General features: G+C 53.3%; 5 protein-coding genes across 5 annotated transcripts; 2 read left to right on the forward strand and 3 right to left on the reverse strand.

Annotated features, from left to right (window-relative positions):
- Positions 1–2077: 2077 nt before the first annotated feature.
- On the reverse strand, positions 2078–3932 carry LMH87_002192 (uncharacterized protein; the record flags this gene model as incomplete). Its single annotated transcript, XM_056193603.1, has 2 exons — positions 2078–3273; positions 3341–3932. The coding sequence occupies 2 exons, from the start codon at positions 3930–3932 to the stop codon at positions 2078–2080; spliced, it is 1788 nt and encodes a 595-aa protein (XP_056050625.1).
- A 1477-nt stretch (positions 3933–5409) lies between these two features.
- Positions 5410–6323, reverse strand: LMH87_002193 (uncharacterized protein; the record flags this gene model as incomplete). Its single annotated transcript, XM_056193606.1, has 4 exons — positions 5410–5432; positions 5488–5584; positions 5643–5974; positions 6311–6323. The coding sequence occupies 4 exons, from the start codon at positions 6321–6323 to the stop codon at positions 5410–5412; spliced, it is 465 nt and encodes a 154-aa protein (XP_056050626.1).
- Positions 6324–7960: 1637 nt separating this feature from the next.
- Positions 7961–9520, reverse strand: LMH87_002194 (uncharacterized protein; the record flags this gene model as incomplete). Its single annotated transcript, XM_056193607.1, has 1 exon — positions 7961–9520. One exon carries the CDS (start codon positions 9518–9520, stop codon positions 7961–7963), a length of 1560 nt encoding a protein of 519 aa, XP_056050627.1.
- Positions 9521–12469: 2949 nt separating this feature from the next.
- LMH87_002195 (uncharacterized protein) lies at positions 12470–13971 on the forward strand (the record flags this gene model as incomplete). Its single annotated transcript, XM_056193608.1, has 2 exons — positions 12470–12778; positions 12844–13971. 2 exons carry the CDS (start codon positions 12470–12472, stop codon positions 13969–13971), a joined length of 1437 nt encoding a protein of 478 aa, XP_056050628.1.
- Positions 13972–14495: 524 nt separating this feature from the next.
- LMH87_002196 (uncharacterized protein) lies at positions 14496–15308 on the forward strand (the record flags this gene model as incomplete). Its single annotated transcript, XM_056193609.1, has 1 exon — positions 14496–15308. The coding sequence occupies one exon, from the start codon at positions 14496–14498 to the stop codon at positions 15306–15308; it is 813 nt and encodes a 270-aa protein (XP_056050629.1).
- Positions 15309–15736: the final 428 nt, after the last annotated feature.

The raw sequence follows: 15736 nt of genomic DNA on the forward strand, positions 1-15736 counted from the left end.
GATGAATAAACCGGTAGGGATAGACGGAGAGATCTGGAGAGGGTGGAGGTTAGTCGATTATATACACCGCATTGTTGAATTGGCGTAGATCTTGGACATTGGCTGGCGGCTGGTGGAATTGATGACCCATTGTGTATACAAAGTATCATGAGCGGTGGGTGACAGACAGCTGTCCTTCTCCCCAAGGGTCCATGGCGCGCCATTGGCTTTACACCGCCACCAAACGTTTCGACAAGCAGCAGCCATCAACAACCCGCAAATGCAATTGGACGGACATACCTAGCGGCAGAAGATAGGAGAAGAGCAAAGAGCACAAACAACGAAGACGAATCGAAGAAAACGACCACCTTTTGCACAAGTAGAGAGACTGTTGCAGAGAGAAGAAGCCAGTGGAAATGTTTGGGCGACAGCGGACTGTCCTGGTGGGCAGGGGAGCTTGGATGGAGTCGCCCCGCACTCTGGCCGGGTCGTGTGCCTGGCTGTGGTGAGGCAAGGTGGCCGCTCGCTACTTTGCAAGTGCACTGCAGCTCCGCGCTATTCTATACTTATTATACATATTTGCGGCACAGTAACGGGTCAAAAAGCATCTGTAGGCAGAGCTCATTTGAGCGCAATTTCTCTTCCACGAGTCAGCTTTCCTATTTGCTGTTTCGTCCTCGCAACCAACCAGGTCCTTCAGCGGGCCGTCAGACCGTGCCGGGGCTCAGGGTACCTCATCAAGGTGGGGTTACACCATCAGCCACAGCGGCCGTACTTCTTAGTGAGGCGCAGCGGACAGATCCAAGCCACAACGCCCCAGCGATTCTGGCAGGTCTATGGATGGTGCAGGAGTGTTAGAGAGAACTTGGAACCGCCCTCAGCACAATGATACCGTCTTTTTCCTTCGTCATGGTCTCAACCGTCCCTACAAGAGCAAGCCCGACATATATTCCCTCGTCGGGTTTGTCGCATTCTCTTAAAAATGGCGTCAAGAACTCTCAGCTGCCTGCCACTGCACTTGGTGTCCCAAATACTCCGCAAGCTTGACTCCATACAGACTCTTGGGTCTGTCATCTTGAGTCACCCAACATTCTACGCTGCTTTTAAAGATGATACTTACTCCATAACTTACGGTATATTAATGCTGCAAATGGGGTTTCAGACAAGGACGCTCTACTACGCCATCGCTGCCCATGAAGCCTCTCTGATCAAGTATAAGGAAAGCTCAAAGCCTTGCGAGACAAGACGAGAGCTCGACTACAAGAAACTACAAAAGAGAATGATGCGATAGACGACTCATGGCGGCGACGGACATTGCTGTACGAGGGAGGCCGTCGCAGCCGCGTTGAGATGAGGACCACGCACGATGAATGGGGACATGCCAGTATCTAGTTCTGGTGTCGTAGGGACAGCGGGATCCGGAAGCGACGTCAAACTTTAGACGATTTCCAGGTAAAAAACCATTCGTAAACACTACCCCTATTCTTCTGGATCTCCTGGAATTTGGAACTGGTCGGTCGTGAGATGGCGCCTGAGACTGCAGGGAGCTGCGGCCAGCCGTAGACTCCGGCAAGGATGTAGAAAATGAAAATCCATTTAAAAGGAATACTGCTTATCTCCCATAAAATAGTACGACTTTGTTGGCTAGACCAGTTTGGCGGGTCGTGGCTAACACGCATGGCCAGGGTTTAAAACAAAAGCGTATGTGGTTCGACGTGGAACGAACGCCGCCCCGCCCCTGTGATACTCCCTGGCGCCGTCTATTCTCGTCTCTACTTCCTTTAAGCGCTTTGCTGTGGATTTCAAAGAGTTAATAGCTACTCTTGGGCTTTAATACCAATGAAAGGTGGGTTTGGGCTGGCTTGTACTGTACGTTGTACCAACCAAACCCCCAACTTTCCCGTCATGCATCTGTGGGTCGAAGTCTCGGGGCACAGCGCAAACTCCTGGTACTTGAAGCTTTTACAAATTGATACAGTCTTTTTTATTGTTCTTCTCTTTTTTCTTTTTCTTTTTTTTATGATTTCGATGTGTACTTTTTATATTACTTTGCAACGTTTGGCCGTTCATCAAACGCATTGACGCGCATTTCGCCATCTTATGCTTTGGGAGGAAACTCCTCAAGCTGCCCGGCCGGCGCGCCAGGATCGCCCTTGGCCTGCGCGAACCAGAGGCTGTTGCTCTCCAGGTCGAAAACGGTGTACACGTCGGTGAAGAAGACGAAGCCCATGCTGTTGAGGTTTTCGTTTGGGTCGCCCGCAAAGGCACCGACCTGGCACATGCCGGCTTTTGTGAGCTCCGGCGCCGTCAGCTCCTCGGAGAGACGGATCTTGTCGAGGCCCAGCGTCATCTGGACGCTGTCGTCGTTGAACCCCATGACGATCTTGTTGCCCGCGTTGAGCTTGCCGCACTCGACAGGGCCCAGCTCTCCGGACTCTTGGTTGAAGTCGGTGTCGAGAGCCTTGGCCATGTTCTTCAGGACGCCGGCGGGGAGCGTCAGGGCGACGCCGCCCGTGTCGAAGAGGGTGAAGGTCTCGGCTTCCTTGAGGCCCAGATCGATGAGGTTGCCAGAGGTAGAGTTGCCGCCGTTTTTGTTACCGTCATCCTTGTTGCCACCATTCTTTTTGCCCTTGTCCTTCTTATTACCGTTGTCGTTGTTATTCTTGTTCCCATTGCCATTTTTGTTGCCATTTTTGTTGTCATTGCCGTTGCCATTGTCGTTGCCATTGCCATTGCCATTGCCATTGCCATTGCCATTGCCGTTGCCGTTGCCATTGCCGTTGCCATTGCCGTTGCCATTGCCTTTGCCCTTCTTGTTGTCCTGGTTTTTTTTACCCTGGTTGTTGTTTCCATCGCCATTTCCATTGTGATTCTCATCGTCATTACCACCGTTGTCGTTTTTGCCCTGGTTGTTGCAGGTGCAGCCGCCTTGGTCATTGTTTTGGCCATCGTTTTTGCCGTTGTTCAGCACATTTACAGATTGGTCATCATCGTTTTCCACGCTTTCCGTCTTCAAAACGCTGCCGCCATAGCTTCCTTTTGCCTTGACGCCGACCCTGCGCGCGGTCGTACGGCGGCTGATCGAGCGCTTAAGACGCATGCGCTCGCGCTGCTGGGTTTTATTAGGCTTCACGCCTTGGTCGCCGCCGCTCATGTCCATCCTCAAAGAGGTCATCTTGACGACAAAGTCGCGAATCTTGCCCTCGTTGTCGGGGTCAATCTCCACCTTCTGCAGCTCGCCCTCAAACTTGGACCGGTCGATACCTCCGAAGAATACGCTGCCGTTGCCAAAGGCTGTGCGCTATTACGTCAGTGAAGCTGTTTCAGACTATACAGTCAAAGGAGGTATGGGATCACTCACGCGTGGGGTTCATGACGGCACTGTGGACATTGGCCTTGATAGCGCCCGTCTTTGCCATGGTCTCCGGCAAGTTGTCGTATTTCTTCTCCGTCGCCTCGTTCTCGCGAGGACCTGTACCGCAAATGGAAAACTGCGGAAAGTCACCCGCGGGCTGGCCGCCAGACGCCAGCGCCACCTGGGCGTCAGGGACCTCGCCCTTGTCACCTACGGTCACGGTCGTCTTGATGAAGTTGCCGTCAAACTCATCGCCGCCGGAAAAAGAGGCGTTAAACGTCTGGCTCTTGACTTCCTTGACGTCAGATGCCTTCTTGGGGTCAAACTGGCCGCGGACTTCGGGCGCCGGCGCCGTGCATTGCTGATTCTTGACCTTGCACAGGTCGGATCCCGCCAGCGGGATGATGGTATCGGAGGATCCCGAGTCGAAGATGCAAGTAATTTCTTGGGGCGGCGAGCCGTAACCCAGGGCGAGTAGAGGCTGCCACGGACCAGCCTGGTCACTCTGGAAGTGCTGCACGCTGCCCTGCAGGACGCGCTGCGCAATGACGGCTTCACTAGCCAAGAGGAGTGACAGATGCTGCCAGCTGTGTCTCATGATGACGGTAATATCAAAACTTTGAGGTTCGAAGTTATAAGTTGTGTTTGTTCTGTTAACCTGTAACAGTCATTGCCTCCGCTGTCTAAAGAAGCACAAGCACGGATATGGGATTTGATTGTACATATATATCACTTTCAGACGAGGATTAGATATGTACTGTTACATAGCAGCAATTGCTTGCTATCAAGGCCCGGTTTGGGGGCTACACAGTGGGCGAACTGAGCATTGCGCTCATTCTCTCGCAACAGACTGATGTCGACCCTGGGACCCTGACACTTAGAAGTGGTGGTCACGCCTAGCTCAAAGAAGAAAGGAGCCAAAGAGAAGCAGAAGGCGATGGGTTTCACATCCAATCACTGCATAGAACGGCCATGGTGCTTTTGTTGTTTGCGGATGACTCGAAAGCGTGAAACCTCGGAGAGACCCGTGATTGAAACGTGGGCTGAACAAAAGTTGTACTGGGCCAATTTATCGAAGAGGCTGCTGCACCTATGCTTACCAGTAATCCATGGTGGTGGTCATCGGTAAGCATGTAACCTCAATAGCCGATCCTTTTGGGTGTGTGGGGGACCCTGAGGCGTGGAACTTTTTGAAAGTGAACCTGATTACCGGTCTAATGGTCTTGAGCAGGCAGGGCTGTTTATGATTGGCAGCCTTGCAAAAACGGGAAGATCCTGAGACAAGGTTGCGGGAGTGTCACAACAAGATGAAACAGCTCAAACATTGAGGTGAGGAAGTTCCTCTTCAGCTTGTCTTGAGCAAAAAATTAACGCATTCACCTCATTGGACTGGAACACAGTCTTTGCGTTGCTTTACCTCTATATTTTTATGAGGCTTTGCACGGTGAATGGTGGGCATGGTCATGGTCGTTGTCGACGTCGCGTAAAACCGTGGTCTGACGCGGGACCAAGTGAGTCCGCGCTGAGCCCCACGCTGCTGCTGCCCGCAGAAGAGTGCCTGGTCCTTGTCGATCGCGAGACAGGCTGGGTTCTGATAAGGCGTTTCGTCTCGTGCATAGCAAGAAGCTCAAAAAATCTCGCCGACGGGCAAAAAAGAATATTCTTTGGCCGTCGGGAGTGGAATGCAAGGTTGCGAGGCCGGGCTGCCAAGACCGGGTGAAATGGCATCCGGCCGGACTCTGGCGCCATGGGTTGCTTTAAGTTGAGGATCAATAGCCTCGTGGTGATGTGTCTTGGCGGTTTCCGAGAAGTTTGGTGTTTGGGAAACAGGTGACGAGCTCATATTGGACGAGTTATATAGAGGCATGGACATATGAATGAGGCGAGACGAAGAAAAGGGTAATAGAAGTATCGCCGCCATCACTGCAACCAGTCATAGTTTGAAAGTTCTTGTTAGATGAAACTATCTGCCAGGCTACATAAGGTTGGGTGGGAACCTTGGCCCTGCTCTCCAACTTTGTAGGGTACTGAGGTTAACTTTTCATCTCCTATTTTCGGCTTTCAAGCTGCGTGTCTTAGTTGGCAACGCCAATAACACCTGGGAGACAATTAGTATGTATTTCAAAGCATTTTTCAACATGGTCAAGTCTTACCGCAGGCGGGACGGGGACCAGCGTTGCCAGTCTTGAGAGACTCCTCGTTGCCACCCTTGCCGAGGTCATCGGTGCCGGCGTGGACAACGACGGTGCGCTGGATGCATATTAGCAAAGATTGTCATAGGTCATACTTCATAAAAGGTGCAACATACGCCAATGACGCTGTGGGGGCCAATCAGCTTGACGTGGCTGTCCTGGACAGAGCCCTTGGCGTTGCCCTGGCCGTCCGTCTTGATGTTGCCGAGATCACCAACGTGGCGGGCGGCGTCCGAGGGAGCACCGTGGGTCTTGCCGTGGGGGTTGAAGTGAGGGCCGGCCGAGGTGCAGCCGTTGGTGTTGTCACCAAAAGTGTGGATGTGGAAGCCGCGCTCAGCGTTGGGGTCGTTGCCGGAAATGTCCCAGGTGATGGTGGTGGGAGCCGACTCGGACTCCTGCTCGAAGGTGACGGTGCCGGCGACCTTGGCGTCACCACGGAGGACAGAGACTAAGGCGGAGAGACGGCAAGGTTAGCATTTGGGCTATGCTTTTCTTATTCGGGTAATATTTGGGCAGCGGGTTCAGCCGTAGAGACAAAGCAGATCTGTGCCATCAGGGCCCTTGATCGAAAGCGTTGCTGACCGCAATCCATCAGGGTATCGATGAACCGTAATGTGACAGGGCGGGCTAAAAACCCGCGCAAACCAGCTCGCTCACGCGCACCCGCCCGCCACCACCAGCACCTATAAACGAGCAGCCCTGCCCCTCCATCGTTTCTGCCACTTGCATCATCTGGGAACGTGCAGGCTGCGATGCGGCGCTGTATTTTCCAATTGATTCTTACCTGCTTTGACCATTTTGGATGATTTTGTTTTGTTTTAGTTGGTGATGATTCGAGGTGGATGAGGTGATGATGCAATGGAGGGGGAGGGGAAGAGGGGGAGACGCAGAGCTTAATAAAGCTGTCTGCCTGCAGTGGGCGGCGGCTATCATTGGCGGCGGACGGCAAACGCTCGGCCAAACAAGACCGCTGACGGCGCTGGAAAAGCTGCTGCTCCGTCGCCAGATGAGGGGCAAAAGACTTCCAAGCAATACCGCCCAGCACCAGCAGCTGCCTCCCGTGCCTCCCGACTAGCTAACTTGCTGCATCGAGCTGTACTACCCAGCCAACGGAGACGGAGCCTTGGGGCTAGCCGTTACCGAGGCGGAGTTACGAGGGCCAGCTTGCTTTCAAATCGCCTCCATGGACCAGTCTCATCGCAGCATTGCCAAACTAATGGGAAGCTCGAGTCTCCACAATGGCAAAAAGACGGCTGCCCTCCGACGGAGCACCAGGACAGCTTGACGACACTGGCAGAATATAATGATTTGATCCAAAGAGGCAGAGAGGATGATTTCGACTTCAAGTGGAAAGGCAATTAAGTTCAACGTGTCGAATTGTGGCGAGAGGGCAACGAGCAACATTTCACAATGCGATACCTGATTGACGTAATGCCAACGCGGGGCACTCGGACGAATGTCGGCAGCATCACTTTTGCACGAAAAATATAAGCTCAACGGAAAAGCCTCCGAGCCAAATACAATAATAATAATAATGTACTCGACTCGTGGCCTGGTTCTCCCCTTGCCACGAGGGGCTCGAAAACACCAGACAGAAGACTTCGCTTCAGCACAAACAAACATCCTCTGTCAACGCCAAGCCACTGATGCGCGAGGCCATGTCCTGTACTTGACGATGCCTCTCGGTAGACGCGCCGCCGTGACAAATTGCACAGTCCCGCGTGCCTGTACCTGAAAGCTATCTCGCGACAATGGAAAACTCCCCAAGGCGGACAGATTATCGCAGGCGCCCATGGGCGAATGCGGCCATGAACGGGTGAGATGCCCCCCGTGAAGCCCGCGTTGAGGCTCAACTACGAGACTCAATCCGGCCTGCCTGTAGACTTGATGCCACCGGCAACGCCCCAAGCTCACTCCCCTCCATCATCCCAATAGCGTAGTTTCCGCAGCTCCGAATGTTTTGGCCACGTATGAATGATGACAATATCCCCCTATTCTGGTCCGCTTAGGTGAAATGCTATGTATCTCGGTCCCTAGTCCTCGTAGAGCTTGACTCTTGATCAATTGCCGTCTCGCAAGCCAACAATCTTCTCTCAAGAAGGCATCCGCATCCGCAGAATAGGGCCCTCTATGGCGTTTGGCTGTTTCTCTGCTTTCCAATCGCAGTCAAAAGGTTTCTCTGTACACACTGCACTCAACGTGAACATAAAAGCCGTATCAATTTGAAGTAGAGCGAAAATAATATATTTGTGCAACTAAAACACAAAGCAATGCAACTTGTCTGGTCATATGTGACATCATTGTCTAGACTCTCGCCAATGCAAAAACACGAAAGTGACGAAGCAAACGCGTAGCAATTCTTCCGGCGAGCTAAAAGTACAACTAGAGCATGTTTTTTATGCATTCCTATATACAAGTGGAAAGACCTCGTGACTTATACCTCAATCCCACGAATTAGATCGAGGCTTACGTCGTCTCGTGGTATAAACCTGGCGTCGAAGCCATCGGGTTGGCTGGTGAGTCCATCAGTTAATTCCACCTCGGGCGTAACTTCATTTCCGTCGTCATCAAGCGGCTTTTTAATGTCCAATGTGCTCAGAATAGCAGCAATCACAATCCATACGCTCGACTTGGCAAGATGCTGCCCGACACAAACTCGTCGGCCAAAGCCAAAGTGGCCGCTGGGAAGCGGCTCCCCCCTACCGCCTTCTTCCACGGGTGTGTACCTGTCTGGGTCAAACTCGTCGGGGTCTAGGTATGTATCGGGATCATGAGTCATGGCACGCGCATTGGCATAGATGAAGGAGCCAGCAGGGATAAAATAGCCATTGTACACGTCGTCTTGGATGGATCGATGGGGAATGCCGATAGGCGAGACGGGGCACCACCGGAGCGTCTCTTGCAGCACATACTCAATATATCGTAGGTCAGGATTCTGCCTATCGTTAAAGTTTGGCATCCTGCTGCGTCCGACAACTTGATCCAGGGCCTGCTGTGCCTTGATTTGAATCTCTGGATGGAGAATCATGTTGATGACAAAGACCATGATGGTTGCCCATGTTGTGTCTTGTCCAGCGGCAAATACGGCACCAGCCGCGCCTTTCACATCGTCTAATCCCAGCTGCGGCACCTCTCCCTTGTCAATCTGTGCCTGCCGCTGGTCCAGCATGGCCTGGACGATGGAATCCTTCCGCTGCTGGGCGGACACGGCTGCATCGAATGGCTTATCGTGTAGAACACGGATGGCCCAAGACCAATCGTTGGCAAACTTGAGCGACCGATCGTGTAACCACCGGGGCATGTATCGGAGAACAGGGAAAAAATCAACTGGCGTGCCTGCCGGGGCACCCCCGTGCCCCAATGCATAGCTGGCATCTGCAGCCACTTGAATAAACGGGTCTTTGTCGCTGTCCACGGTGATACCAAAGCCGATGCCGAGAACTATGGCAGTAGCCAGACGACGAATGACATTGTCCCATTCTGCAGGGTTGGCTGCCAAGCCCTTGAGCATGATGGCTGTTTCTCGCTCTTGCAAGGGTCTGTATTGCACAATGCTACTATTTGAAAGACTTTTTTGTAAAATGCGCCGATGCACCCGGAAATCAGAGCCCCAACGCAAAAACGTCAGTGTCTTGCCCCATCCCATGACCTCGAAGAGCACAAAGCGCGGACGGTCCGAGTAGTTGAGACCTCGCTTATCCAGCAGGTCAACAGCAGCTTTCACCGAGTTGAGAATAATGACCGGCTGGCCGAGTATATTGACGGAAAGCATGTCGGAGCCATATTCATGAGACCATTTCATGTAAGTGTACTCTGGGCTGTGAGAAGGCACAATGCGCAGGTGGCCAAGAATAGGTTCCCCGGGTGGCCCAGGAGGTAGCGGCAGGCCGCTGGTACGGCGTCGATGAATGGCGAATTTGAAGGCGAAAAATACCAGTAGCGCGGCAATGAGTGTGAGGCCTGAGGACCGGGCAGTCCAGTCTGTGACACCCATCTTGCTGCGGTGTTGCCGGATGGGATGTCACCAGCCGGCAGCTTGCCGATGGGGCCTGGGCTTGGCGACGAGCACCGACGCGATGCGTGGTGCGATGGTCTAGCCGATTGTTCAGGCAGAAGACGCCAAGATTCTTCCCAGCAAGCAGGATCCGTAGCAATCCCTGGTGGACGGGGTGATGCGGTTGAACGAAACGTGCTGGTGGAGCTGTAGGGGAGACCAGACCCAACGGCAGATCGTGGCGGCCGGAGCGATGGGTGGGAAGAGGGTGTGCGGGCGGGTTACGGCGCAGCCACTGACTGGAGCTAGCAATAAAGGCTGAGCCAGGTGATGGAGCCTTCTTGGTGCGGCTGAGTCGGAGTCTCGTTCTGTTAGATGAGGAGTAGAGCGGAAGTGGAGGAAGCCTCTTGATGCGAGCGCAAGTCTCCTCGACAGTGCCGGTATGTGGGGCTGCTTCTCCTGAAGAACAGGCGCATGCTGGGAGAAACAAACGGGCGGGACAGGAGCTCTGGGATATTACAGGCTAATTAGGGCAATAGCGTACTGGTGGTTGAAGTCGGGTACGCGGCCAGGTACAAGCAGCGTTTATTATTAGAGAGAGCATGTATATCTCATTGTGCAGAGGCGAGAATAAACTGTAAGGAAACAGTGGCATGCTTGAGGTTGCGTCAAGAGCTTCGCATGACTATTTTCTTCAGACGGGTTGGTAGCATGGTATCGGATGCCGCTGGCACAGCATCATTTAGTTCGATGGTGCATGTGCAGATTTCGCACACATTGCCCTGGTAATAAATCGTGGGACAGAATGCCGTGATAAGGCTACAGGCTACACTGGGCCACTCAGGCTGTCTGTCGGCCAGATACGAAACTATAAATTTTGGCTTTGTATCCTGTCGTCGTTGTCTGCTCTGATATGTCGGCGGTGCTGGCTGTTGCCCTTATTCAGTTAGTAGTTGCTGCCATCGGATGGGCTCCGTCCCTTGTACAAAGTAGGAAGCACCTATCTCCGTGGGGTTCCATGGGGCGCCATGGCTGTCGGCAGACTAGAGATGCACCAAGGTAATAGCGTACGCTTGGCAGGTCTTGTTCAAGCTCTCAGTTTGCCACGATTAATTATGGCCAGGTTGCGAGTGAAGCGAGCGCGCCGTAGTCATGCCTCTCGGTAGCTGTCGTGGTTGGCCGGCGCGGGCACCAGAAAACAGAAGCTGCATCCCGATTGGAAGCGTTGTGAGTGATGTGATGCCAGGCCTAGTCTTTGGTTATCTTCGTTCAAGCATGTACATGAAGAGACAATGGGGTGCAGTCGTCTCGTGGTCTGTTTGGTCTGGTGTGTCCGACTTGGGCGGACCCATGTTCCGATTTGCCTGCCGGACTGTCTGTGGCTGATACCTTGTCCTTTTACAGGCAATCAGCTTTGGCCCCATCAAGATGCAGATGCAAGAGGCGAGTCGCGAAGGGAAGAGAGATGGGTAGCATGCGGTGCTCCACGCCGTCGGTTCCATCGTGTTTACAGTCATGGCATTCGGCGTTTCGGTATCGCGAGAACCGGCAGACTCTTCGGTATGGTAAAAGGAGCCGGTTAGACGACGGGAGGGTCCGGGCCAGAGGCTCCAGGGCACGGGAACAACACGAAGCAAAAGAGAGTGCTGACTACTCGGCCGCAACATGACGAGACGATGATCGGGAACGGGCGCGCCCCTGTTTCCGCAGGCCAACGCAGAGATGAAAGAGAGGCCCCGGCCAGCGCCATTCCCCCACTAACATTCGCAGAAAGCGAGGGTGGGCAGCTCGTCTGTCTGTACTTCCCGGCGCAGTGTGACCTGGGCATCAGTGACATCTGACGCGTCACAGCGAAAAGGAAATGCTGCCAAATTAGTCAAGTAAAATTTGGAAGGAGTTTTTGAGTCGGTGGTGGGAATGGTCTGTCCAAAATGTGCGTGTAATGCAAACGGGTGGCAGGTAGCTAGGTAGGTAGAGATGTCTGCGGCGGCAGGCTGTCGGTCAATTTTGCTTATTCAAGGTTACCTACTGACTGGCAGAGCGTCTTGGTTGGGCTCGAGCGACTGGGACTGGTAGATGCTGCGCCCGCTGTGGCGGGGCTGTGGCGGGGTTACAGGGACCACTGGCGGGGTGATGGCAGCGCCGCGGCGGGCAACTACCTACTGGCATGGCTGTCCTTTTTTCAGCCTCCAGCCTGTACCTAGGTAGTGCAGGTCACACACAATGAGCATCAAAAGCCCTGCCTGGAGCACGCAGGACAAGAAGCCAATTTTGACGCGGAATTGACTTTTTGTGCCTGCCGGCTACCCATAGTGATGCCATCACCAGACCCAACTTCCCACCGTCGACGTGAGTTCTTTCTTGCCGGTGAATCATGCGCGGCATCGTCCCAACGACGCCAAAAAAGAAAAGCAGCTCGGCGCCGCCAGGGCTGAGGTGAGGTGGCCGATCTCCGCCCCATTCCATCAGCGACCAAGTGCTTTGGCTGCCTCTAAATTATGCTAGGGTACTTCTCGTACCGTCTCGCCTTTTTAATCGCTGTCAAGTACCATACGAGGTACCTGACTAGCCAACGCACTCACCTCTCCTTGCGCAAGTACCGACACTTGCCGTGCTAACCCAAGAAGCCTCTGTTCCCACTAGTCAAGTTAGTTACCTGCCTGCCTGCCTACAAAGCTGGGAGGCTACCTAGTTAGCTGCAGTTTTTTGCCTGCCCAGATGGCAGTGGGGTGGTAGCACAACGCGAAGCTTTCCCGTAGTTGATAAATAATTTGCCATGACCTACTTCTCTCTCTTTCTTCTGTGCTTTTGATCATGCCCGTGATCTCAGATAATTCATCAGATCTTCATCTCGAGATTTGATTCGCATTTTTTTGTCGTGCAAAACATACACACCCTTGCTCTCCACCACCAATCAAGCTTTCCCGTTTGTAGCTGCCACCCATCATCATGGCCGATCTAAGCCAGCTCCCCCCGACGGCCACGGCCAAAGCAGAATACACCAAGCCACCGGCAGCTGATGATCCATATTCATATACGACTGGATTTGGTAATCGTTTCATCAGCGAGGCACTACCGGGTGTCATTTCCTGGTCACAAAATACACCTCAGCGAGTCAAGTATGGCCTCTACTCAGAGCAGCTGAATGGATCTGCTGTCAATTCCAAGCGCACCGATGTTCGTCACGTCTGGTTGTACCGAATTCGTCCCTCGGTAGCACATGGCCCCGTACGCCTCGATCCCAGTATCAATGAACATGTAAGAGGTTCCGTCTATACACGATACATGCGCTTGAAACTAACCTCGTTTTCCATCCAACCAAGATTGAGTCCTCTTTCCTCTCCCCCAACCCCAAAGTTGAGTCATGTGCCGCTCAGCAAGCCTGGGATCCTTTCCCTGTTCCTGATGCGACCGGCGGCACCAAGTCAATCAATTTTGTCCAAGGCATTCGCACCATCGGCGGCAAAGGAGACGCCAGTCTTGAGGAAGGCCTCGCTATCCACACATACTCGGCAAATGCCGACATGGACAGACAAGCGTTTTGCAACAACGACGGAGAGATGCTCATTCTTCCTCAGCAAGGTCGCCTGGATGTACACACTGAGCTAGGCCCACTCATGGTTCGTCCAGGAGAGGTCTTCCTTATGCCCAGTGGGATGCGATTCAGTATCAAGCTGCCTGATGGCCCTTCGCGTGGCTACATTCACGAGGTTTTCGCTGCCCGCCACGATCTTCCCGAGCGCGGCGTTATCGGACCCAACGGCATGTCTATGGAACGAAACTTTTGCGCTCCTCTAGCTCGCTACGATATTGACGAAAATCCTTGGACAATCATACACAAACTTGACGGTTCTCTACATAAGTGCGAGCAAAAGCACACTCCGTTTGACGTTGTCGCATGGCACGGAAATCACGTCCCCATCAAATACAATCTCAACGAGTTCGTCAACTTGGTAAACTCGACAAAGGACCAAGCTGATCCAACATTATACACTGTCCTTACCGTCAAATCGAACAAGAAAGACACTCCTTTGAGTGAGTTCTTAATCTTCACCGAGAAATGGATTACCGCCGAAGGCACGTTTCGCCCTCCCTACTATCACCGCAACATGAGTACCGAAATCATGGGCCTCGTCTTTGGCGAGTATGGAGGCAGCAGTCACGTACTCGCGCCAGGTGGCCTCAGCTACGAGGCGGCTTATATGCCCCACGGCGAGACGTATGAAACTTGGCAAGCTGCCACCGAACGAGAGCTTGAGCCGACCAAAATTTGCAAAGGCACAATGGCCTTCATGTTTCACGTCGGCGGTCCTGTCAAGCTGACTAGATGGGCCTTGCACGGCCAAGGCGCCGAATCTCTGCATCCTAGCGATCCAGCGCAGTGGGATAGCGTAAGGCCTGGTTTCTTCGATCATGCAGAAGAAGTTGCTGCCGACATAGCAAAGCAATAGCGGCATGCGGCCAGATATGACGAATATGTGAAGGACCTAAATTATGCAGTAATTACGGCGGCTCTAGCTTTGTTTGTTTTTATTCCTTTGGCGTAATGGGGGATGGGTGAATCGTCTCGGCAGATTGAAAGGTCTTGCTTCGATTATTGACTGTTAATCACTTGCCCTATTTCATAATAAATTACTGGGGTTTTTTTTCTGCCCAAATTCCTTAATCGGGGTGTAGATGTTGGTAGTCCGTCCGGCTGGCTTACCAGCCCTTATTGGGGAATGGCCGGAGCGCGAGGACCAGCTTACCCACATGAGTCGCCCCCTCCCAGTCACTTATGACTTACACGCGCACTCTCCCACTTACACTTGCACCAAACATAGTGGCCATTCTCCAATCTGTTTCAAAATCAAAGGTAAGCCTCAGCTTCTGGATCGTCTGCTTTCACAATGGCCATGGTCACTGACAAAGCGAGACTTGATCGCCCAATCTTCGCCTTCTCGAGCCCGAACTTACGGATTTCGCACGTTTGATCATGGCCGAATCAAGCACAGTTTATGTCGTAACCGGTGTGAATCGCGGCATTGGCCTCTGCTTGGTGCAAAGTCTGCTCGCGCGGCCGCAGACGATTGTTGTCGGCACCGTGCGTTCCAACGACGGAAAAGCCCAGCTCCTCGACGGCACGGCCAACGTGGTGCCTGGCGTGGGAAGCAAGCTCGTTAGCGTTCTAGTCGACTACTCTGCCTCTCTAGAGGCCGAAGACATTGTGAGAAAATTTGGACCGACTCTGGCGGAGCACGGCATCAAGCATGTGGATGTGCTGATCGCGAATGCTGGCCACACCATGGCCATGGAGAACGTTTTGGCGACGACGGCCACGCAGATGAGGGCGCTCTACGAGGTCAACACGATTGGGCCGCTGGTGACGCTTCAGGGACTGTGGCATCTGATGACGCAAGGAAGGGCGGATCAGGGGAGACCAGGAAAGGGCCGGTATGTGTTGGTGAGCTCGTCGGTAGGCTCGATCGGGATGATGGAGCCCATGGTCGGCGGCGCTTACGGGCCGAGCAAGGCGGCGGCGAACTGGATCGCGAGGGCAGTCCACATGCAATTTGGCGGAGATGAGGCGGGAGAGGAGGGGAGGAAAGTGGTCGGCGTCGCGGTGCACCCGGGCTGGGTCAAGACAGAGATGGGGGACATGGCGGCTAAGTCGTGGGGTCTGCCGGAGGGCCATGGGCCGACGCTGAGCCCGAAAGAGAGCGCATCGGATGTGCTGGATATTGTGGACAGAGCGGAGGAGTTTGGGGGCAAGTTTGTCATGGAGGGTGGTAAGGAACTGCTTTGGTGACTGATGGGCGCCGTCGATTAAAGGAAGTTGGGGGAAGCTCGGGTCATAATCAGCACTGGGTGATGGGAGATACGGTTTCAACAACTTGACTCCAATTGGTTGAATGCGGTAGCATGTTACATTCAGCAGCGAAGATACGTCTGAAGTATGAATCATGTAGTTTTGAGACTATACTCGACACGGTCATACGGGTGATTTTCTGGGGCCGAAGTCATATTCGAGATGTGTTATCACATCGTTGGTCCTTGTGCATACATGAATATGTATGCAAACTATAATATCAAATTATGTTTGATCCGATCATGGAGAGCGGCGTGAAATAGCACCGTCGCGTTTTAGCCGTCGCATTTGCCGTACCAGTACCAGTAACGCGCCGAACAGGGCTGGTCTGGGGCTGCCCAGCCTGATGCAGGGGGCTCTCAGACACG

This window comes from Akanthomyces muscarius, chromosome 3 (assembly GCF_028009165.1).
Source record: "Akanthomyces muscarius strain Ve6 chromosome 3, whole genome shotgun sequence".
Lineage (NCBI taxonomy): Eukaryota > Fungi > Ascomycota > Sordariomycetes > Hypocreales > Cordycipitaceae > Akanthomyces > Akanthomyces muscarius.